Below are 23,926 nucleotides of genomic sequence, written 5' to 3' on the forward strand. Positions count from 1 at the left end.
TATGAGATCTAAACGTTTTGAGGCACTGAAATCACATTTTTTGCATGACCATCTCATAGCATAACATTCCTACTGTTTCTCCCTGATGATGCCAGCATGGAAACCCTTTAATCTGTCCTCAATCTGTCCACTGCCCTCATCCTACCTGCAAGGTCACCCTGTAAATCACAATTTAAAATATTAAGAGTGAATAATGGCTAATACTAACCGCAGCAATATTATATCATGCATAGATTTGTACTTGCCTGAATGAGACTCACACTCCCTGAACTCACACTCCACTCCACTCTTGCAAAAATCCTCCAACAAGTGACACCTCAACTCACTTCTTCTGTTGAGAGAAATATATTAATAGCACAAAATACAGATTAACTTCATAAATACAATGTTTTAAGTCTAAACTAAAGCAATGATGCGTTCTGAGTTTTTTCACAGCATAAACATACATATATTTATTTTTGTTTAAATACATTAAATAGGTCTATGTAAAGAGCCTATTTAAAACGAGTAATGTATTCTCTGTTCTGGAATGCTAGAAACTCGGTGAATCTCTGATCTAACTCTGCAACACTCATGCAGAACTCCCTTATAAAATTGAGTTTTTAGGTGTAGGTCGAGTAAAATAAATTTCACATAGGTAATGCAACATTAGAAGCCAGTTTAAGTCTAAGCATTTTAGTAGGAAAATGTGGGCTTACTTCAGCCTAAGTTAGTGCTAACTTATCAAAGTTAGGCTGGCTAACATTGCCGCCAAAAGTTTTAGAGGTATTTTTTTTTCTACTAGATGTATCTAGACCTTAAACCCCTAAATATATATAAAAACAACTCGTCGTTTTGAGTTGAGAATGTTAAGGTACGCGTGGTAAACTTTATTGTACTTTTTATCCAAATAAATGGCAGCTCACCTCTTTACAGACCTAATACATTGTCATAGTCTTGTCCAGACCAAAAGGGCTAGCTAACGTTATGGCATCACAACTAGCTAATATGCTAATATGAACGTTACAGTGACAACACGTATTATTGCGTTTAGCAGCAAGACTCAAACTATAAAAATGCATAGAATTCCATATATTATCACAAATCTAAAACAGAAGGCAATACTTACAGCTTTACTCTCAATAAAAAGAAAACGGCGACTCCAGTGTCTCATCACAACCGTCTTCAGCCCAACCGTCTGAAGTTCTGACTTCTGTGATTTTGGCGGTCAAACGACGCACGCGCGATTTCAAATGGAACTTTTCAGAATAAAAGTTACTTGATATTTTCAGGTGTTGGTGCTATGACAATAAAGCATGTAAATGGTATGAGCAAATCTCTAATAATATGTACTCTTCCCACTCAATTAATGAATTACCTGAATATACTGGGTATATACTTCTGTTTTGAACTAGTTCTAGCTGAAACTTGATATTTCAATGTAAAAATTACTACTTTTGAATTAATATATATTACTACACCCAAAAATCATTTTTTTGAGTGTGGTTGGAAACGGCATCAACCGTTTCAGAGCAGCGTCAGCCAGCTCTGGGTGCTCAGGCTGGACGTGGACCCAAAAGTCCGTCAAGCTTTTCTCTCTGAAAGTCGTCCTCAGTGTCCCATCAGATGCGATGTCCACAAGGCTGTCAACCTGTCTTGATGGGAGCTTGGAACTGACGTGTTCGATGTGCGTTTTGTCCCCAAATGGATTCCTGATCCACTCATAGCCTGCATCTAGTTCTGGGAAATATCTTCCCAGCTGAAAGTGAAGGCCTTGCAGATGTTCCTTGAAGGCTGCAACTGTGCCGCCGTCCAGCTCTTCATCTGCAGCGAGGAGAAAATCCACAAGCGTCGGAAAACAGTCAAACTCCTGGCGATCCAGACGGACACACCACAATTCCATCTTGAGGCGTGCAGCTTTAATGTTGTCCTGCACATGCAGTCTGTCATACAGTTCATCAGTATGATGCAAGAATAACATCACCTCATCGCGCAGTTCAAATAGACGGGTGAGAACTTTCCCACGCGACAGCCAGCGAACTTCAGTATGGAAAAGCAGTTTTGTGTGTTCACTTCCCATTTCATCACAGAGAGCTTTAAAAAGACGTGTGTTCAGTGCTTTGGTTTTTATTGTATTAACAATTTTCACAGACTCGTCCAGTAGCTACTGATTTGAGGCATGGTGGCATTTTTTTCACAGCCAGCTGTTCTCTGTGAATGCAACAGTGTGTTGCTGTGGCGCAAGGTGCAACTGCGCGTACGCGTGCTGCCAGTCCCTTGTGTTTCCCAGTCATTGCAGTTGCTCCATCTGTGCAAATACCAACACATCGTGTCCAGTCGATATTATTCTGCAGGATGAAATCGTTGACCGAGTCAAAAATGGCTTCCCCTGTGGTGTTGGTGGGCAGGGATCGACAACACAGAAATTCATCCTGCACACCGCCATCATAAATGTACCTTACAAAACACAGCAGATTTGCCTCATTCACGATATCAGTTGACTCGTCCAGTTGCAGTGTGAAAAACTGGCTTTGGCGTAAACGTGTGATCAGCTGATCTTTCACATTTTCGGCCATGGCTGTTATTCGCCGCTGGACAGTATCATTGGAGAGGGGGACCCTGTTAATTTCGTCGCTTGCTTTCTCCCCAAACAATACATTAGCCATAACCTTGGCAGCTGGTTTGACTAAATTCTCACCTATCGAATGAGGTTTCCCTGTTTTTGCGATGAGAAGGGATACCCTGTATGATGCCTCTGTAGCCTTCGCATTTTCCCCCGTCGCAAAAAAATGTGAGGGCGCCTTCGTCATGTGTTTTTTAAGTTCATCACGTTTTCTCTCAAACAATGCTAAAGGTTTCCCGATGTAATCCTTGTGTTTGCTCTCAAAATGACGCTTTAACTTGGCGGGTTTCATAGCCTCGTTTGCTCATAGCACAAAACACAGTGTGGATTGGGATCCTCTTCATCTCCAGTCCAAAAAAACACAAATTTTATGTAGTCGCTGTGATATTTTCGCTTCACTTTAGCGCTGGACTTTCCGCGATCAAGCCGAGTTTCACAGCTTTCAGCCGGGTGGTGGTTAGACGGCGAACTGCTCTCCTGGGACTCAGTAACGCACACAAAATCACTTGTCGCTGCGGCTGAACCACTTGTAGTTGCTGAATCAGCTGCATTAGGACGATGCACCTTGACTGTCGTGTCCAATTTGTCATTTAATTTTCTTTTAACTGACCCTGTCTTTAGCCATCGATCCATCTTGTCAGTTTGTAGCTGCCCCTGACGCTCTTCTTCTGGTCAGAATTAAACCACGCATCGACTGATGCTTAATGAGAGTGATGTTTATTTTTTCCAATGATTTAATGTCTTCAGACACAAAGTACACCAAACACCAACACCAAACACCGTGAAAAACGTGTGCGCCTTCTGACCGGAAAATCAGGAGCTGCTAAGGCTTTACGGACACACTGTTGCACACATGTTGCTCCTTGAGCAGCGCAGGTCCAAAAGACTGAAAGCACGTCTTCCCAACTACTTACTACGTGTATCACAAGACTTCCTGTGCACGTCATTACGTCATTATTACGCATCAAATTATTAATTCACATTTAACCTTAACCTAATTATATATGAAATAGAGAAAGAATAAGAACATAAAACTACCTTAAACCAAAAATATTGCATGACAATAATATACAAAAATATTAATGCAACAAATAAATTGGCACACCTTTTCAGCGACAGCTACACTGCCACCAAAATCCAGAGATTTATGTTACTCATTTTTGAAACTTGGAATTAAATCTCGGAATTTTCCCTAAGATAAGAAAACCACTTTCCCACTTATTCTTGTGTAAGATCTTAAACACTAAAGATCAGCATGCTTAAAGTGCTTTTTGATACTTGTCTAATAATGTTCAACTAGTACTACTAGTTTTTGAACTGGTCTTTCTAGAAAGGTTGGTTGAGTTAAGCGTTCACCTCGCTTTCCTAATTTACTTTGTGCTATCTGGATTTTAACCTTGCGCACCAGACCATCATCCTCCTGTCTTGCTTCCACAACTCTGGCAAGTCTCCATTCATTTCTCGGAACATTATCCTCCTTGACAATGACAACGTCCCCCACTTTCACATTTCTTCTGGGCACATGCCATTGTTGTCTGAGGCTTAGGTTAGACAGGTACTCTTTTTGCCACCTACTCCAGAATTGCTCCGTTAGGTATTGCACTCTCCTCCACCTTTTCCTGGCATACAAGTCTTCTCTCACAAAACTGCCTGGTGGTGGGAGTGGCACAACAGCTTTCATGGTGAGCAACTGATTCGGAGTTAGAGGTTCAAGACTCTTCGGATCACTGATGGTATTCGTGGTGAGCGGACGACTGTTTACGATTGACATAGCCTCATAGAAAAATGTCCTCAATGACGTGTCATCAAGTCTTCCCTTGGCTTGTGCCAAAACAGTGCTCATGACGCTCCTGACAGTCCGAATTTGGCGTTCCCAAATCCCACCCATGTGGCTTGCATCAGGAACGTTCATGAGGAAATCACACTGCTTTCTTGCAAGGTAAGTTGCAATCCTCTCTTTGTCTAGATCCTTCAGACCCTTCTTCAATTCGTTCTTAGCTCCAAGGAAATTGGTCCCCTGATCAGAGCGGATCTGTCTTACTGCTCCTCTAAGAGCTATGAAGCACCTCAAAGCATTCAAGAACGCGTCTGTTGAGAGATCCTCCAACATTTCTATGTGGATGGCTCTGGAGCTCAAGCAGGTAATCAATAGACCGTATCTCTTGAATTCTTTACGACCCTGTTTGGTATAAAAAGGGCCGAAGCAATCAATCCCTGTGTATGAAAACGGAGGCGAGGGATCGACTCGGTCACTGGGTAGGTCCGCCATACGTTGTTGCTCTGCCGAACCACGCACCTTTCTGCAAGTGACACAGTATTTGATATGCTTGGCCACTATCTTGCTAGCACCTAATATCCAATAACCATTGGCTCTGAGCTCATTCAACGTCTGACCTCGGCCTTGGTGCTGCGTCTTCTTGTGACAGTGGTCAAGAATGAGCTGGGTGACAATGCCTTCCCTAGGTAAGATCACTGGATGCTTCAACTCCAGGGATGCAGAAGACATTCTTAGTCTGCCTCCTACCCTGAGCAATCCATCTTGAAATATTGGATCAAGTTGATGCATCTTGTGAGTCTTTGGCAATATTGATGACCCTTGGCTGAACCATTTGAGTTCTTCTTCAAAGGCCTCTCTCTGTGCTGCTCTGACTAGCACAAGACCAGCTTTTCTTCGTTCCTCAACACTGATGGGACCGGTTCTGTCTTTATGTGCCAGTCTTTGGATTCGCACAGTCACGTTGAGAGCTGTGTTCCAATCTGAGAACCTTGAGATTCTTTTCAGGAAGTTTTCTTGTTCAACCACGTCAGTTCTCAAGACCTTCACCTCAGGGTCGCCCACAAGAAGTTCTGGTGTTCTTTGGTCTGTGACAAGTTCTTGTTGCCACAAGAAATCTGGTCCTCTCAGCCAACTTGAGTCTAGCAGCTCTGCCACCTTGAGTCCCCGTGACGCATGGTCTGCTGGATTCTTACCCGTCTCAACATAGAACCATTGACTAGGATCAGTTGTGTCTCTTATCTTCTGAACGCGGTTGGCTACAAATACATGGAAGCGTCTGGCTTCGTTTTTTATGTAACCGAGCACTACCTGTGAATCGGTCCAGAAAAACTCTCGATCTATTTCCAGCTCCAGCTCTTCTCTGAGGGTGTTACTAACAGCAGCAGAGACTGTTGCTGCTGTGAGCTCAAGGCGGGGAATGCTGGTAACCCTTATGGGTGCCACTCTGGCCTTACCCATGACTAATGCACAGTGCACTTTCTCATCTGCAACAACTCTAATGTATGAGCATTGGCCATAGCCATTAGTGCTGGCATCTGAGAAATGATGCAGCTCAATTTTTCTGACTGTGCCGAGGGTTTCAGGGATGAGCATCTTGGAATTTCAATTTTTTGAAGACTCTGTAAGTCTTGGAGCCATGCTTCCCATTTTGGCTTCAGTTCAGGGGGAATGGGTTCATCCCATCCCACGCCCTGTCTGCACATCTCTTGCAGCACTCTTTTACCGTTCAAGAGGTAGGGAGCTAGAAATCCCAGTGGGTCGTAAACACTGGCTACTGTTGATAAGATTCCCCTCCGTGTGGCTGCCTTTTCTGTGAGGACGACATTGAATGCAAATGTATCCAGCTCAATGTTCCATCTTATGCCAAGTACACTCTGTGTCGGAAGCTCACTGTAATTCAGGTCTACATCTTGGACAGCACTGGCACGTTCACTCTCTGGTATTGCATCCAAAACTTCTCTGTTGTTGGAGACGAATTTGTGTAAACGCAGCTGTCCCCTGCTGCAGATCTGTCGCGCTTCACTGACAAGCTGGATGGCCATTTCAACAGACGTGACGCTGACCAGCCCATCGTCCACATAAAAATTCTTGCGAAGGAAGGTCGCTGCCAGTGGTAAGTCTTCCTCATATTCAGTGGCAAGGTGTTTCATGCCATAGTTAGCACATCCCGGCGATGATGCAGCGCCGAATATGTGGACACGCATGTGGTACTCCTTAGGGTCGCTTTCTGTATTTCCATTGTCCCACCAAAGGAATCGCAGGTATTCACGATCCTCTGGGCTGACGTGGAAACGATGAAACATTTTTTCCACATCGCAGTTGATTGCAATCTTGTATTGGCGAAATCTGCACAGGACTCCAGTCAGAGTGTTCGTTAAGTCTGGGCCTGTGAGCAGATGGTCGTTCAAGGAAGTGCCTTCAAATTTGGCGGAGCAGTCAAATACGACCCTAATCTTTTCAGGCTTCCTGGGATGATACACCCCATGGTGCGGAATGTACCATGTGCTGCCTTCTTTGGGGTCCACACTTGCTTCTTCTGCATCCCCATCTTTAAACACACAGTCCATGAACTTGATGTAATCCTCTTTGTATTTAGGATTCTTCTCCATTTTTCTTTTTAAATGTTTCAGGCGCCCTGTAGCAAGCTGCCTATTGTTTGGCAACTGAGGACGCGCCCTAAATGGTAGTGGCATCTCCAGATGTCCAGCGTCGTTGTGCCTGACCTTGTCATTCAACATGTGTAGAAATTGAATGTCTTCCTGTGATATTGTCTTTTCTTTTGGGTTTGTGTCAAGAAAGTCAGTCTCCAGTGCTTTAATCACTGAGGCCGGTGTGATGGGCGGAAGCTCCTTCACAGAGACACGGTGGCAGAATCTGGTCTCATTGTTTGTGCTAGAGCAAGGCACCATGGCTCCAACTATGCTCCAGCCTAATGCCGTCTTGACTGCATAGGGTTCATGTTCTTCTCCAGATACCACTTCCTGTGGTTTCAGAGCCCTTGCACAGTCATAGCCAACCAGGAGTCCAACTGGACAGTTCAACAAGCTTGGCATCTCTTCAATCACGCTGTGAAGATGAGCCCACCTCTTTGCTGTTTCACTTGTTGGAATACTATTCCTCTCCAACGGAATATATTCCTGTGTATACGTTGGTGGTAGCTCAATGCTCTCTTGTGAGTGATACCCTCTCACCCTAAGTCCAACAGCTCTGTGGCAGTTCACAATAGAACTCTTGTCAGTCATTGTTGACAGTTTCAACTTCACAGGTTCTGTGTGAGCTTGAATTTTCTGGCAGACATCCTGATCTATGAACGTACTGCTACTTTGTGTGTCCAATAATGCATAGACTAAGAGTTCTGGGCTATTCTTTGCCGCACTGGAAAGCCAAACTGGGACAATCATGGAAGTACGGTCACCGCTGTCCATTCTCACATTGCACAAGCTTGTGGAAGAACTTTCATCTTGCGATGGTACCTCTTGCTTCTTACCTTGAGGAAAATCCTCGTGGAGTGGAGTTGGGTGATTCCGCTTGCAAATGTTACAAGTTGCTCTCTTTCGGCATTTTTTGGCAACATGGCCGACTCTAAGACACCCAAAGCACATGTTGTTGCTGATAACAAACTTTTTCCTGTCTTCAAGAGGCATGGCTGCAAATTTTTCACACCTGTAGATAAAATGATTTTCTTTGCAGCAGGACACATTCTAAGGGCCTTTTTGGTTGAGTTACAGGCAGACTGGCTGTAGAACCCTCTGTGGAGCTTGAACCCTTCTGAGAGGAGGTTTCCCTTGGCATCCTTGCTGTCATCACCAAGGTGTTGGCCTTAGGACGCTTCTGCTCTTTATCAGTTTTCTCATCCATTTGTTTCAGTGCATGAAGGGATGAGACTGGGTTGCACGCAATACATGCTTCTTTTGCCACAAAGCTTGAAAACTCCTCGAAGTTAGGATATGGTTTTCCTTCATCCAATGCTTTACTCACAAGCCGATTCCAGCGGGTAGTTAACCAGTCAGGCAGCTTCTGCAGCAATTTCTGGTTTTCTTCACAATCATCTAGCACCGTTAGACCAGCAACATGTGGCATTGCATTCTTGCAAGAGATGAGGAAATCACTAAGTTCTCTCAACTTCAGAGACTCCTTGGGTCCAATTTTAGGCCAGCTGCTCAACTTCCCCCGGAATGCTCTTTGAATAACGAAGGGATGGCCATAACGTTTATTCAGGGCTTCCCATGCCTGGGTGTAAGCTTCTTCGTCACTCCGATAGAATGTGCCTTCTAATACACAAAGTGCTTCTCCACTAATGTATTTTTTCAAGTAGAAGAGCCTGTGCGCTGAGTTTGTGCAACTTGTTTCAATTAACGCCTTGAAACTAGTGCGCCACTCTGTAAATTTGAGTGGGTCTCCTGTAAACATGAATGGTTCTGGTGCTGGTAGTCTAGTCATTACCAGGGACTGTTTTAAGGCTTCAACCAGCAAGGTTTCATGTGAAGTTGGGGCTACTTTGCTTTCAGAGCTAGGCAAGCCTGAGAGATTTTGGGGCACCTGAATGGGTGGAGTGCTGTTATGCTGCGTGGGAAGCTGACGTGGAGGCAATGTGATTATTTCTCTTTCTCCTATTTCAGCATTTAACTTGAATTCCTCTTCAGCATATACAGTGTATTCAGCCTCCATGGCCTCAATATCCCTCTTATCTTCCATCATTTTTAACCTCTCTTGTTGGGCTATCACCTCTTTCCTTTGTTCGGATATTTCTTTTTCCCTTGTAATTTCAGCACGCTTTGAAGCCAATCGCGCTGCCACCTCTACCTTCTTTTGGGACACCTGACTACCAGGCAGACTGCCCCCTGCAGCTCTCGACACTGTTGAGCCGTATATTGACTTGGCGTCATCTCTTTCGAGCAATTTCAAGAGTGATTCTTTCACTGTGTCGGGGTCAAACTCTTTATCTGCTTCTGCATAGCGTGTATTGAGAAGTTTGACTATTTCTGTTGTCACAGAAGAGCAGCTATCCATTTTTTCTCCTAATGTCCGGAGATGGTGTGGTCATGGTGCGCAAGCTATCATATTCTTGCTTTAATATTGGTTCATATACACCTAAGGATTGAATCATGTCGCCTAGTTCCTTTTTAGTGCACTCTTGCTTTAATTTGGTCCTGATAAACTGAACCTCAGCCTTAAAGTTAACATAAGCATACATGAACTTCTTTTCCCTTTTGGAACTCTCCTCTTTTAAGTATTGAACCCATTTTTCAGTTGGATGCTTCTCTCTTTCAGATCGCCTCAATTGTTGTTCAGACTGAAGTGTTGGTTCGAGCCCTATGTTATGAATTTGAAGATCTGCATTAATTTCAGCTATGCGCTCTTCAATGCCCTGTCTTTCTGATTCTTCAAGTTCAGTGTTTAATTTTGCCTCTAAGTCTGTCTTCTCTTTTACCAGAGCTTCAATTACTCCTTCTAGTACACTTGTATCTGTTTTGCCCTCTGCCATTTTGTTCAACACTTAGCATGCAACTTAGTGTAATATTAAATCTTTAAATGTAATGTAAACTACTGAACCATAACTATGGACCCGTCATGAAATTACACATTCACAAATAGAAAACAAGTTACATACTGTTCAATTTACAAACTGTCAAAATGCAACATTTTTCTTTTCTCTCTTTTTTTTTTCTTTCTTTCCCCAACAAAGGAGCACGAAATATTCAGTTCAATCTGTCCAGTTCAATGAACTAAATCAAGTTGGGAAATATACAATCTGACCTGTTATCCGTTGCAAAGGTAGGCTTACTCGTCAGCTGAATTGTCCCTGTGCACCGTCTTCTTGCGCTGTGCCCTTTTCCCGCGCTGGTTTGCAGCTCGCGCAGCCTCGCTGAACAGATGCCAGAGTGAGTAGGCAGGTCCACGCGCTGGCCTACCACGTCAAGCCAACGCTCTGGAGACGCAGGCCCTCGGAGTTTCACAGGAAAGCTGATGCACCTCGGCTGTTGTTCCGACGGCTGTTGTTCCCTCTCGCGGGTGTTTACGCTGTCCTCCTTCCATCGACGGTCTCGCAGTCACCATGCAAAATCTTCCTCCATCCATCGAACGCTGCACCTCGAAGTTTCTGCAGGAGCACGCTCTTGTCGGGTGTATGCTGCGTTTCACTCGGTCGAGACACCTCTCCTCGACGTAGGCTATTCTTCACTTTATGCAGACAGTTTCACTTCCCTCGAAGGATATGTTTCTCACTCCCCTCGGAGAATACGTTTTTCACTCCCCTCGGTGAATACGTTTTTCACTGTAGCTGCCCCTGACGCTCTTCTTCTGGTCAGAATTAAACCACGCATCGACTGATGCTTAATGAGAGTGATGTTTATTTTTTCCAATGATTTAATGTCTTCAGACACAAAGTACACCAAACACCAACACCAAACACCGTGAAAAACGTGTGCGCCTTCTGACCGGAAAATCAGGAGCTGCTAAGGCTTTACGGACACACTGTTGCACACATGTTGCTCCTTGAGCAGCGCAGGTCCAAAAGACTGAAAGCACGTCTTCCCAACTACTTACTACGTGTATCACAAGACTTCCTGTGCACGTCATTACGTCATTATTACGCATCAAATTATTAATTCACATTTAACCTTAACCTAATTATATATGAAATAGAGAAAGAATAAGAACATAAAACTACCTTAAACCAAAAATATTGCATGACAATAATATACAAAAATATTAATGCAACAAATAAATTGGCACACCTTTTCAGCGACAGCTACACAGTTGACAGCTCAAATTGACCACGCAAATCATTTATGACGTAAGATCGTAACCTACCTAGCTACGTAGCTACGAACCTACGTAGATACGCTACATATATGCTACACTCTACTAGTCTTTGTAAGACAGTTTGAGAAACACTGAAGTATATCTTGTAGCGATATTTGTGAAGATGAAGAAGAAGTCTCCGGAGACACCAGCTTGTATATAATAAGGTTTATTACAACAGCATAGTATCATACCCCAACAAGGGCAATACGAGGTTCCCAGAGCCAATTGTGGAAGTCCCCCCGAACTGTCTTTGTGCATGCCATTTATAGGAGAAACATGTATGTGCGCGTCCAAAGTGTGTGTGCTCACAGGAGGTAATCAATAACAATGTATGCCTCACTAAGTGACATGTGTCCGTTCATCTTGGCTTCCTAACGTACTTCGGAGGTTATTATACAACATCTGACTGCCCACCATATGGCCCCTGAACGACGTCTTCTCTGCACTCTTCATGACCTCAGAGAGTAACTAGCTGTATTATGAACCGATTTAACTAGCTGTATGTATGAACAGATTTAATACACCACAACACTTTAAATGTATAATTAGTGGTGGGCATAGATTAATTTTTTAAATCTAGATTAATCTTGGAATTAATCTAGATTAATCTAGATTAAAATGGCTCATTTGAATTCTGCCGAAGGCATTCAGAATATGTGTGCTACCCAAATAATGACTAAAAGTAAGTCTTTGAGAACGGGTTTCTCAAGCCAGGTGGTGCATTAGACCAGGGGCTCATCTCCAGTTTCCAAAATGCATCACAAACTGCTTGAGAAAGCTGTTCTATGATAATTGGTGATGAAAATAAATCAATGACAATGAGATGTACTTGTGTTTATTAACTGTTTCTTTTTAGTTGAACAGTAGGCCTATATAACAGGTTGTAATGAACTGTTTACAGTCAGTAGCTTTGTGTCAGTCAAAGCTCTATTTCTCCTTCTTCCACCAGTCACTCAGGCAGACCAGTTTGTTCACATTTTCTGGTGACAGACAAGCTCTCCTCTTCTGCACAATATGGCCTGCTAAAGAAAAAAGTCTCTCGCATGGGACAGTTGTGGCAGGGGTCCCCAAGTATTTACGGGCAATTTGGGCCATCTTACCATAGACAGCAGTGTGCTCCGACCACCATTTCAGTGGACACTGATCTAGACTGGCACTGGGCTCTACCTTGTACCTCTCCACTGTACTGTCTTCTGGTGTCTCCTCATCTGATTCTGAGTCGGATCCCATCAGTAGCAGGGCTGTTTTCTTCTTGGGTGGCTCAGGGTTCTCCTCCCTGAGTGGCTGCACAGCAGGTTCTTCTCCCTTCATCAACGCACTTAGCTTTGCCCACACTGGCTCCCTCTCTGCTCTGGGCAAGCACTTGAGGTCATTAAATCGTGGATCTAGAGCAGTCGCCACCTTTGATGAATAAAAAATAATTATTATTGATTGATGAAAATGTCACTTTCCAAATCCAACCTCCATATTTCTTCATGACTTATTCATCTGGCTTTACAGTCTATTATGGTCATAAAATGCAGTTATCTTCTGGTCACTCTGACATACCTTAAGCCATTCCAGGTTTATTTTCTCCCTCCGCTGGTTGAGGTCCTTGATGAAGGCAGCCTTGAATCGCACAATATAGGCAGGATCATCATCTGAGATGTTCATCGCGTGCTGGAGGTGGCACAGGGCAGGTAGAACCACAGAGCAGGATACATACTTATCTCCACCAAGGAGCTCAGTGATATACCTACAGACAGACAGACAGACAGACAGACAGACAGACACACACACAGACACACACACACAGAGCAAAAAATTATTAGTGACAGATTCATTTAACTCAGATTACACATTTAAGGGCAGGTGTTTCTTACATACAAAGTGACATTTAAAAACTTGTATGCCAATTCATGAACACACTATCTTTGTAGACCATACCTGCATGGCTCCAGCAGTTTCTCTAGCTTTGCCAACTTCTCATAATCCGCATTTGTTGGGAGGGCCAGGTTGTGCTCTGCAGAGACAGCGTTGTGTGCAGTGCGTCTCTGTTGCGCCTCACGCGCTTTATCATCTCGAGAGTGGAATTCCAACGCGTTGGAACATCTTGCACGAGTGACTCCTTACTTGTCCAAGGGAGGATTGTTGGACATTTAGCTCGTCTGAGTTGGCCGGACTGTGTTTGAAATGTCCGACCACTTTACGGCACTTGGCCAGTGCACCATCAAAACCACCTTCCCGAAGTGACATTACAATAGCTCTCTGTACAACATGCGCAACACAGGGCAAGTGCTCGAATGGCAGTATCCTCCCTGCTGCCACCATATTAGGAGCGCTATCTGTTCCAATAGTGCTTATTTTGTCAGTTATCCCCCACTGATTAGCGACGTCGAGGAACTGCCTTGCACACGCTTCTGCAAAGTGACGCTCCTCTGTTTTCATCACACCTAACGGACAGACAAAGTAAATTAGAATAAGTTCACTACTAGTAGTAAACATGTAGCAATATCAAGAAGCAAACATAACGTGGTGGTAATTAATAGGCTACGAAATTAAATTATGTAATTTAAAATGACATAACGTAGCATACCTAAAGCGAAGGAGTGAAGTTCCCAGCTAGCATCGATGAGGTGTACTGTAACGCCGAGGTAGTTGTCGTTGTTAACGGACGTCCAATGGTCCCCAGTCAGTGCTACAGACCTCGCCTCTACCATCTTCTCAACTTTCGTAGCTTTCTCTTCTGCGTGCTGGTCATGTATTCTCCTCATGATAGTTCGCCTCGCAGGTAGTTTGTAAGATGGGTCACCTGTGGCCGCCTGGAGAACAAGCTCGAGCCCGTCATCTTCAACCACGCTAATCGGCCTGCAGCTGGTGGCAATCCACTGAGCGAGGAGACTAGTTAGCTTGGCTGATAGAGCTGTGCTGACGGGCTTGCCTCGGTTGCACTCAAACATAGTTGTTTGACGACGAGTCTTCCCCCGCGCTACATCAGTGCTTGGCCCGGCATCTTCCGCATTAGCTGAGGGATGCTTTGCGTTTAGGTGGTAGTTGAGACTGGATGAACTCCTACAGTAAACTAATTCCGCATTGCACAAGGTGCAAACAACCTTATTTTTGTCGAGGTTTCCATCGGGAAGCTTCTTAAAAATAAATTTCCCCTGAAGCAAACCCGGCGGCTTCATACCTGCTGTATCCATGTTAGCATGTCACGTTTAATGTGGCTGATTTGACCGGGGTCAGATCCACAGACAGAAGAAACACAGGTCAAAGACTCGATCTCGCCCCCTACAGTGCAATTCGGCTAGGTATACATCCGCGCTAAATTATCAAGGTGAAAGTCATCATAGCTTGCGTAGTATAGACCCAGCTCCCAACCCAACTTTGAGAATAGATTAACGGCGATATTTTTTTTTATCGCCGACAAGAGTCTCACGTTAACGCAGCACGTTAACGCCGATAACGGCCCACCACTACTTATAATATATTAATTTCAAATGTGACATTTTACCAATATACTCATGGACCACTAGGGGTCGCTCACGGACCACCCGTGGTCCGCGGACCACTCTTTGAGAAAGAGCAGTGGTTCCAACCGGGGGTATGCGGACCTTTAGGGGTAGGTTACTTGAAGGGATTGCAGGGGGTACGTAGAAAGTTTTGGGATTGTAATTTATTTCCACACAAAAACAAAAATGTAATAAATTGTATCAATGTTTAGCAACCTGAGACCCGCGAAATGAAACCCGCGAAAATGCAACACTGGATAATGGTGGCCTAGGTTGTAAAGTGCTCATAACTGGAAAACGGATGCTTGGTTAGGCAGCGTTAAACGTAAAACCGGTACCGTTGCTGCGGAACCGAGTTTAGGAGAGCCCAACGAAAAACAAAAAAAAGTCAAATCGATATTTAATGGGTTTACATGCACATCTGATGATCTACCGCAGCCATAATGTGCTGGCAAATAATTCAATGAAACCAGCCTACCTGCAGCGTCACCAGAGCACCAAACACGCCGGTAATGTCGGTAAAACTGAGGACTTTTTCAAACGAAAACTGTCAGAATTTAAGTCATGTCAGACCATAGGCGCCGATTTATGTTTCTGCCGGTGGGTGCTCTAAAAAGTTTAAAGCCCGACCCTCGACAATCTCCGTGTGTGCGGTTAAATCTCCGTGGGTGCTCGGCAATCTCCGTGGGTGCTCGGGCCCCGAAGCACCCACGGTATCGGCGCCTATGTGTCAGACTACATTAAAAAAGCGGCAAGTGTGTTGAGCAAAGCAATGGAGGCATCCTATGCTGTGGTATTACTTGTGGCCAAGTAAAAAAAACACATTCAATTGCAGAAGAACTAATTCTCCGTGCCGCGATCATTTTGGCTGAAACTATGCTGGACAAGAAAGCAGCTGTTCCATTATCGAACAACACAATCTACGGCAGGATCGATGATATGTCCACTGATATTGTTGGACAGATGTGAGTAAAATTAAAAGAGCGGATCAGCTCGCTCTACAGATCAAATGATAGGTGAGAGCGGGGAGGCTCAGCTTGCCTCTGCGCGTTACGCTGAAGAGTCTGACATATATGAGCATATTTTGTTTTGTAAGAAGCTAACAGGACAGACAAATGGCGAAGAAAATTTCAGGTGATTGACAGCTTTTTCAAAGACCACAATCTTGAGTGGAAATCCTGCAGTCACATCTGTACCGACGGCGCATGGACGTGTCATGAAAGTCAACCCCAAAATGAAGTGGAATCAATGTATCACCCACCGGGAGGCCCTCACCAGTAAAAGGATGAGCCAGAGTTAAGTGCTGTTATGGAAGACGCAGTTAAGGTGATTCATTTCATTCAGTCCAGACCTACGAATCACCGACTATTTCAAACTCTGTGTCAAGACAGCGGAGCAGAGCACGGCCAGCTGCCAGAGTCGGCGCCAGAGCAGATCTACTGGAGGGGCATTGGGTCATTGGCGGGGGGGGCTTTCTTGCTTTTTATTGACATTAAAAACTCTTTAGCAACTTCGAACTCAGCGTCAATTATAGTCGATTGTGACAGATCGAGAATATGCTTCACAGCTGGTAGGAGGGGCATCAATGGCCGCTAGGGGGGGCACGGCCCTCGAATGCCCCCCCTTAGCGCCGGCACTGGCCAGCTGCTGCTTCACACAGACGTCCGCTGGTTGTCCCTTGGCCAAACACTTCTCAGGCTGTGTGAACTTCGCACGGAGGTGTCTGCTTTCCTGACAGAGCACTTGCATCTTCTTGCAGCTGTTTTTCAGGATGCAGGCTGGGTTGCACGGCTGGCGTTTCTTGCCGATGTCTTCTCCTAGCTTAATGAGCTTAACCTCTCACTTCAAGGCAACGACTCACATATCCTTAACATGTATGACAGAGTGAATGGATTCATGAATAAAGTCAACTTATGGGAGAACAAATGCGACGAGGGCGATAAGCTGTTTCGCACTGCTTGATGGCTATCTTGCCACTACTGATGCTGACACAAAGCATATGATGAAAATTGTGCATACACATCTTTCCAAACTCAAAACTGAGTACAACCAGTACTTTCATGACATTGAATCAAAGTCAGAACAGCTGGACTGGGTGAGGAACCCATTCAGAGGGACTGAGAGCGGCAGCATCCTTCCTGCCAGACTGCAGGAAAACTGGTGGATTTGTTCTCAGATGGCATATGCTGAAAAGTCACTGACAGAGTTGGTGTGATGTTGCAAAGGAGTATCCAGAGCTGGGGAAATGTGCATTAATGAACTCTTGCCTTTTGGATCTACTTATATGTGTGAAGTTACCTTCTCGGCCCTTACTCACATCAAAACCAAGCAGAGGAACAGACTGAATGTAGAGAGTAGCCTATGACGGGCGCACTGCCCCCAGAACTATCAAAGCTTATGAAAGATAAGCAAGGTCAAGTGTCTCATTAAACGCTCTGGTGATGCAATAAATGATGAGACAGAGGGAGATAGATATAGATATACAGATATAGATATATAAAATTGATTTTATTTATTGTATTTTATCTCGTTTTGTTCTATTGTTGTTGTTGCTGTTGTTCTTGTACTCGCACTGTTTACACAGTTTATACTACTATAAATACTATTATTATAATTATTGTTGTTGTTGTTGTTGTTTCTATTGCACTATTCTATGTATGTTGAGTTGTGGGAGGAGACTCATTTGCATTTAGCATTTGTGAAAATAAAACCTTTGAGTCTTTGAAACTGCTAGAAGTGAGTCTTAATATTATTATTTTCACTCACAATAAGTGTCATTGTCAAGTTTAAATTAATTTGTATTAAGGGTGATATATATAAAAGTGATATTCATTTATTTAATGAGCAGCTGAGTTAAATACCATTACAAAGGGTTTAATACAAGAGACAATGTAGGCAAATCATCCAAATGAGTCAACGCAACAAAGCTTTGTTTTATCGCCATATAAATAACTTTGTCATGAGACGTTCCACTTGGCAGTTTCCCTGATTTCAGCCAGTGAATCATATTTGAAAGAATGAATGAAACGAGTTGACGCGCATACAGTATATCCCGTCCTACAGTGAAACGTAGAAGAAGACAGCCGCTGTTTCTATCAAAAACTACTAAATTACAGTTTTTTGATTTAAAATAAAAGGGATTACAAAAGAAATGTTTATTGTTCCTGTTTTTTTTATTGTAGCCTATGGAAAAATCCCACTTAAAAAACAACACTGTAATATTTTTACACCAGACCACCATTACATGTTTCATCTCGCGCACCCCCTGGTGGCAGGGTGCGCGCACCACACTTTGGGAATCCCTGCCTTAGTAATATGAAAACTTTTTTCAGACAAGCCGTGCCTTCGGGGGGCGGGAAAAAAACGTATTCAACAATTCCTGTACTGTGAGTGGAGGTGTCCTGAGAGTGGAGGCCTGCAGGCAGACCCCTCTCCATTTGTTCGTTGACTTTAAACATTCCAAATGTCATCACATAAAACAACACATGTGTACAACTACTTTGTAAACGTACAGTCATTGCTTTCTGACGGACTTAAACTATTCCGCTTGCATAGGAAAAGTTGAGTAGGTCTACTGCCTTGTTTTTCTGTTCACTTTTTCTCCTATTTATTGTACCCTGTTTCCTGCTTATCTCAAGGTTTCAAAATAAAAGTGCTATAATAACAATAATCCATGACAACGTGAAACCTTCATTAATGATCAAACTTATGAATGAAGCTCGGCAAAACAGTTATTAAAACATTTAGAGAAGGTTTATCTCCTGTAAAAACTATTGAAGTTGTCATTTCTGTCAGAGCTTCAGTGAAACATGTTCTGTCTGTCTGTCTGTGCAGCAGCTGACCAGCTCTCTGTTGGCAGTGGCATTCCTGACGTCTTTTGGGAGCTCCATGCTTTATGGCTACAACCTGGCAGTGGTCAACTCCCCTGCTGTGGTAAGATGCATGCCCACACACACACACACACACACACACACACACACACACACACACACACACACACACACACACACACACACACACACACACACACACACACACACACACACACACTCACACACACACACACACACACACACACACACACACACACACACACACACACACACACACACACACACACACACACATATAAACCACACACAAGGCTACATTATAGACCTGGTTAAGAGTTGAGACACAGATACTCTATATATTTCTGCTTATTGAATGTACTGCATAGCACTACTGTATGAACGCCTAAATTGCAGCGTAAACCAAGGTGTACTGTGTCAGTGTTATGCATGCACACTTCACTTATTTGTTGTCCCTCTCCTGACCCATATACCCCTCAGGCCTGTACGACGAAGCAGGATTGGTGGTAAGAGAGGTAACTTCAGGGTTAACTCTGGGTTAACTCCTAAGACCCTGGTTCACTTTTTACTGGGGTAGATCTCCATGGTAACTTATGCAGAACATCTCACCTGCTCTGGAGCAGATTATGTTCGAGATAAGAGATTAACTCAGTGAAAGCAACACCTGCCGACCAATCAGAGCACAGTGTGCGGAGTTTAAAGCCATGATGCCATATTACAGGATAAAGGAAATACAGTTTAAACTGCCATCTGCAGGTAAAAATCACCAACTGTGTAAAGATATAAAAATGTCAATTAATAGAATATCACTGCCCATCTTCAGATCAATTCGACTATTATAACATTTGTGTTTAGCAAGCTTACTTAAATATCTGCCACAACATAAGTAACCGGAGCAAAGTAACTCAGAGCATTGCATTCAGTCTACTGTGGGGCAGACGCCGACGTGTCGCACCTATCATTATCACATCATCAGTCACATCATATCACATCATCCAAAAGTCATGGATGTTTAAAGTTTAACTTCTTCATATTTGTCTAACATGATAGTTTATTTTTCATTCATGAAGTATGACGCTACGCTGTCAGTACGTTTCTCCAGTTTGTTGATTGGTCAAATTTTGCTAACCCCGCCCCTTTCACATGAATGCGCCCTCAGCCGGACAGACAAACCCTGGGTTGACCCAGTTGATAACCAGCGTCGTAGGGCCCAATAGCAAGATCTCATTTGTTAGGTTTAGTTAAGCCAGACAACTAGAACATATCCAGGGTCTGTTGAACTGGCTTCGTCGTACAGGCCTCTGGTGTTAAATCAAAATCAAAATAATAAATGTATCTGCTATGAGTCACATCTCATAGCAAACAGTGATTCAAATTTAGCAGAACTCTTTTGTGAGAACTTTCTTTAGTATAAAGGCTTATTAACTGCGATGAGTGATATCTGTTTTGGTAGAATCCTGACTGGAATCAGTATTATGGCTTACAGGCAGCCAGTCACAACTCACTTCCTGTTTTGTCATTGGTGAACTAACAGGGGATATGTTTTGATGATGAGTAGATGTTGACGAGCCTTGCTAACTTTAGATGAGGGGATGAACCTCTCGAAAATTGTAGCAATTCTTTGTCCTCAGGCTCACTGAGTCTCTGAAGCGCTCTCCTCTTGTTCTCCTTTCCTTTTCTTTACTGGGGACAGTTCAGTCATTGGGAATTCAATGTTACAAATATAAAAATCAATATTCAAAGTATTAGTAGAGTATTCCTGTTTGTTTTGAATTCTTATTCTCACATATTTCCTCAAAATAGGTGTCATATTCCTGACATTCTCAAAATCAAAGCTCTATTCAGCTTGAGCTCAACGTTTTTGTTCAACATACACTTCTGAATAATAATAATAATAACTATTTTGACAGAGATAAATACAGTCAAATTCAGACAATACATGTATTGATGTTTTATTATTATTATTTATTATATATTAATATGCATTTACACTCTAGTTTTATCCCAAATGAAGCAGAATTGAATGATTGAAACGACATTTAGTCTCCCCTACATGTTTGCATGACAGGAAAGAATGCGGAACTTTGATTTTGAATTTGCAATCCAGCATTAGTGAACACTGAACATTGAAGCACAATGGTGGAATGATGTGTGTCTGGATGAACCATTATCACATGTTTGTTTTCTTTCAGCATATAAACATTACAATCTATTTCTGAAGAGAACTTTCTACAAGCTAAAAGCACGAGAGAGCATTGCAACATAGAAAGTATCCTCTCACACATACAGTATAAAGGCATTATCAAGCTTTTGGGCTGCAGATAAGTGACTTTGAACTGTAGTATCTGTCAGTCCGGGACTAGTCATCCAACACGGTTCAAAATGCTGGTCTCGAGTTCGTCACGCAAACAGAAAGTCCTGAAGATGTGAATGTTCACAGCTGGGAACACTTTGGCAGTCTCTGCCTAATTAGATGTCATTATTTTACCCAAATCTTAAGTCAAAGCTTTGGTGTATTTGTAATGATTTAATTATCCTTTATTCATATATCAGGAATAATGTGCATACTGCCTATAACAACCAGCTGGTTTTAAGTGAGACTGCATCATATAAAACATATATGTTTCTTACAGTTCAGGCTAGGTCACAGACTTCCTCTTCTTTCTTACATTACTGTTTCTCAATATTATCCCGCCTCTCAGTACATAAAGGACTTCTACAACAAGACAGCCCTGAGTCGTAATGGGACTGGCCTCAGCGGGGAGACCCTCACCCTCATGTATTCTCTCACTGTGTCTGTCTTCGCTATTGGAGGTCTTCTGGGCTCTGTCGTCGTGGGCATGCTGGTCTCTCGCTTTGGCAGGTAAGACACTTGTTTCCACAGATTGTTCAGGAGAAGATCTATCTACACACAGCTGTGGAGGTGATTCAGCTCGCCGACTGTATATTGTGGACAATAGGTTGGGACGTGTCACGTGGGCAGGACGTTGCCAGGAGTTCAATGTAAAGCCAGCCCACATTTCGGTTATGACGTCATATTGACAGCAAATCTGGATCAGCTTATTTGTACCCCCGTTTTTAGAGATCTGGTTAAGGAGGAAAAGAGAGAGGGTTAATTTCAAGTCACGTTGAGCAGCAGGGGGGCATATTTAAACAGACTACGGCCTACTATTGAGTAGTTATAGGACTAATAAAATCAAATGTATGGATATAACCATGCGATAACAAGTGAACATTAAAATACATATTTACTTATCTGGACAAACGAGAAAAAAATGTAGTTTTTAATGGAGGAGAAAAAGTGAGATGCATTCCAAAATTGATCAGTTGATCAGTTTAATCACACAACACAGTTTTATGAAGAATCATAGTTTATGACCAACCGTGTGTAAGCATTTAATGGCTAATCAAGATGGATTCAGGCATACATTTCCATCATTTATGACTGGATATCAGATTCTATCCTCCCTGTTTCATATAAACTCCGGTCCTTTGTGTTATGTATAGTTACTTAAAGTGTGTGGTGTCTGGTGTGTGTGTGTGTGGTGTGTGGTGTGTGTGTGTGTGTTGTGTGTGTGTGTGTGTGTGTGTGTGTGTGTGTGTGTACCTTCAGGAAAGGCACAGTGGTAAACACCGCAGTGCTGGTGTTATTGCCAGCACCCTGATGGGCTTCAGCAGGATTTGTGGTTCACCTGAGATGGTCATCGTTGGTCGCTTCATCACAGGAATTCATTCAGGTACACACACACATTTACACACACCTCTGCATTTACTGCTGTAAAAAATGGCATGTTCACTATAAGGCCAAATGTATAAGGACACACTGTGTTCGAGTTAGAGTGTTGTCCTTTTCAACACTACCAACAAAGCCGGCTCTTATAAAGACAGAAAGACATTGGCTTTTGAACGAAAAGCATTAAAATAAATCGTATTTAAGAAGAATAAAATTGTGAATATTTGGCATCTGAATAGATGACCAAAGCGAATCATTTAGTAAAGATTGTAAATCAGTCTTCTGATAGTCATCTCAGCACGGCTGTGCCGCTGTCACAAGTCGCAAAAGCAAGATGGCGCCGAGGATGGCTGCCGTGTCTCGAGCTCCTCAACAACTCCACATCTTAGTGTTTTCATTGTTTTACTTTGTTGGTTGTTTTTAACTTTTTTTTGCAACATGCAAACCGCCCAAGCGAGCCCTATCATCCAATATGACAGAGAACAACTTTTACCACATCAGGTCGCTGGTGGACAGCAATAATCCACCACGACCTGCAAAACAATGGAGAGTCTCTGTGTTTACTTCCTGGAGCTCTACCTGTGGAGCGCAGGAGGAAGAGACCACGAGGTTCCCGGGCCGGGGTTCTGGTCAGGCTGAGGAAACGTGAAAACAGGCCTCCTCTACCGAGTTTACTTCTGGCAAATGTCCAATCCCTGGATAATAAGCTGGACGAACTCCGAAGCAGGGTGGTATTTTCAACGGGACATTAAGACCTGTAATGTTTGGTCACGGAGACTTGGCTCGACCCCACGATACCGGACACCGCCATTGCTCCACACGGATTCTCCATTCATCGCCAGGACCGGACAATAAACTCAGGGAAGAGCAAGGGAGGAGGTGTCTGCTTCATGATTAACAACAACTGGTGCTCAGATGTGGAGATCATTTCTTCGGACTGTTCTCCCAGCCTAGAGCACATCATGATCGGATGCCGGCCTTTTTTATCTGCCGAGGGAGTTCACATCGGTTGTTTCTAATAGCAGTGTATGTTCCGCCGCACGCTGACAACAACACAGCGCTGGAGGAGCTGTATGGGATTATCGACAGGACAGAGACTTCTCGGCCAGAGGCCGCATTTATTGTGGCCGGGGATTTTAACAGAGCCAACATGAAGAAAGTCCTGCCGAAATACCATCAGCACGTCAGCTGCCCCACGCGCGGTGGAAATACACTGGACCATGTTTACACTCCTTTCCGGCATGGATATAAAGCCCTCCCCCGCCCCCCCTTCGGCAAGTCAGACCACATATCTCTTCTTCTGCTCCCCGTTTACCGGCAGAGACTGAAGAGGGACCGACCTGTGACGAGGACAGTGCAGCGTTGGTCGGAGCAGTCTGACTCTGCTCTCCGCCACTGCTTTGGCATCACGGAGTGGTGTGTGTTTGAGGAGGACGACATAAACACACACACTGACGTGGTCATTTGCTACATCGACAAATGCATCGATGACGTCGTGCCGCGGATTACTGTACGGACATTCCCAAATGAGAACTGGATAAACGGCGAGGTCCGAGCTAAACTTAAAGCACGGGCCATCGCGCACTAGCGGCGGTGATTTGGATGAGTACAGGAATTCCAGGTATGCACTCCGGAGAGCTATTAGCAGTGCGAAAAGACAATACA

General features: G+C 43.7%; 1 protein-coding gene across 1 annotated transcript in view; it reads left to right on the forward strand.

The window, feature by feature from the left end:
• slc2a15a (solute carrier family 2 member 15a) overlaps positions 1-23,926 on the forward strand; it is a 77,869-nt gene that overhangs the window by 14,465 nt on the left and 39,478 nt on the right. The window contains 4 exon segments of the mRNA XM_063874517.1: positions 18,512-18,610; positions 21,231-21,391; positions 22,142-22,173; positions 22,176-22,265. Of these exon segments, the coding sequence (XP_063730587.1) occupies positions 18,512-18,610; positions 21,231-21,391; positions 22,142-22,173; positions 22,176-22,265 (382 nt within the window).

Source organism: Eleginops maclovinus, chromosome 22 (genome assembly GCF_036324505.1).
Source record: "Eleginops maclovinus isolate JMC-PN-2008 ecotype Puerto Natales chromosome 22, JC_Emac_rtc_rv5, whole genome shotgun sequence".
NCBI classification, from domain to species: domain Eukaryota; kingdom Metazoa; phylum Chordata; class Actinopteri; order Perciformes; family Eleginopidae; genus Eleginops; species Eleginops maclovinus.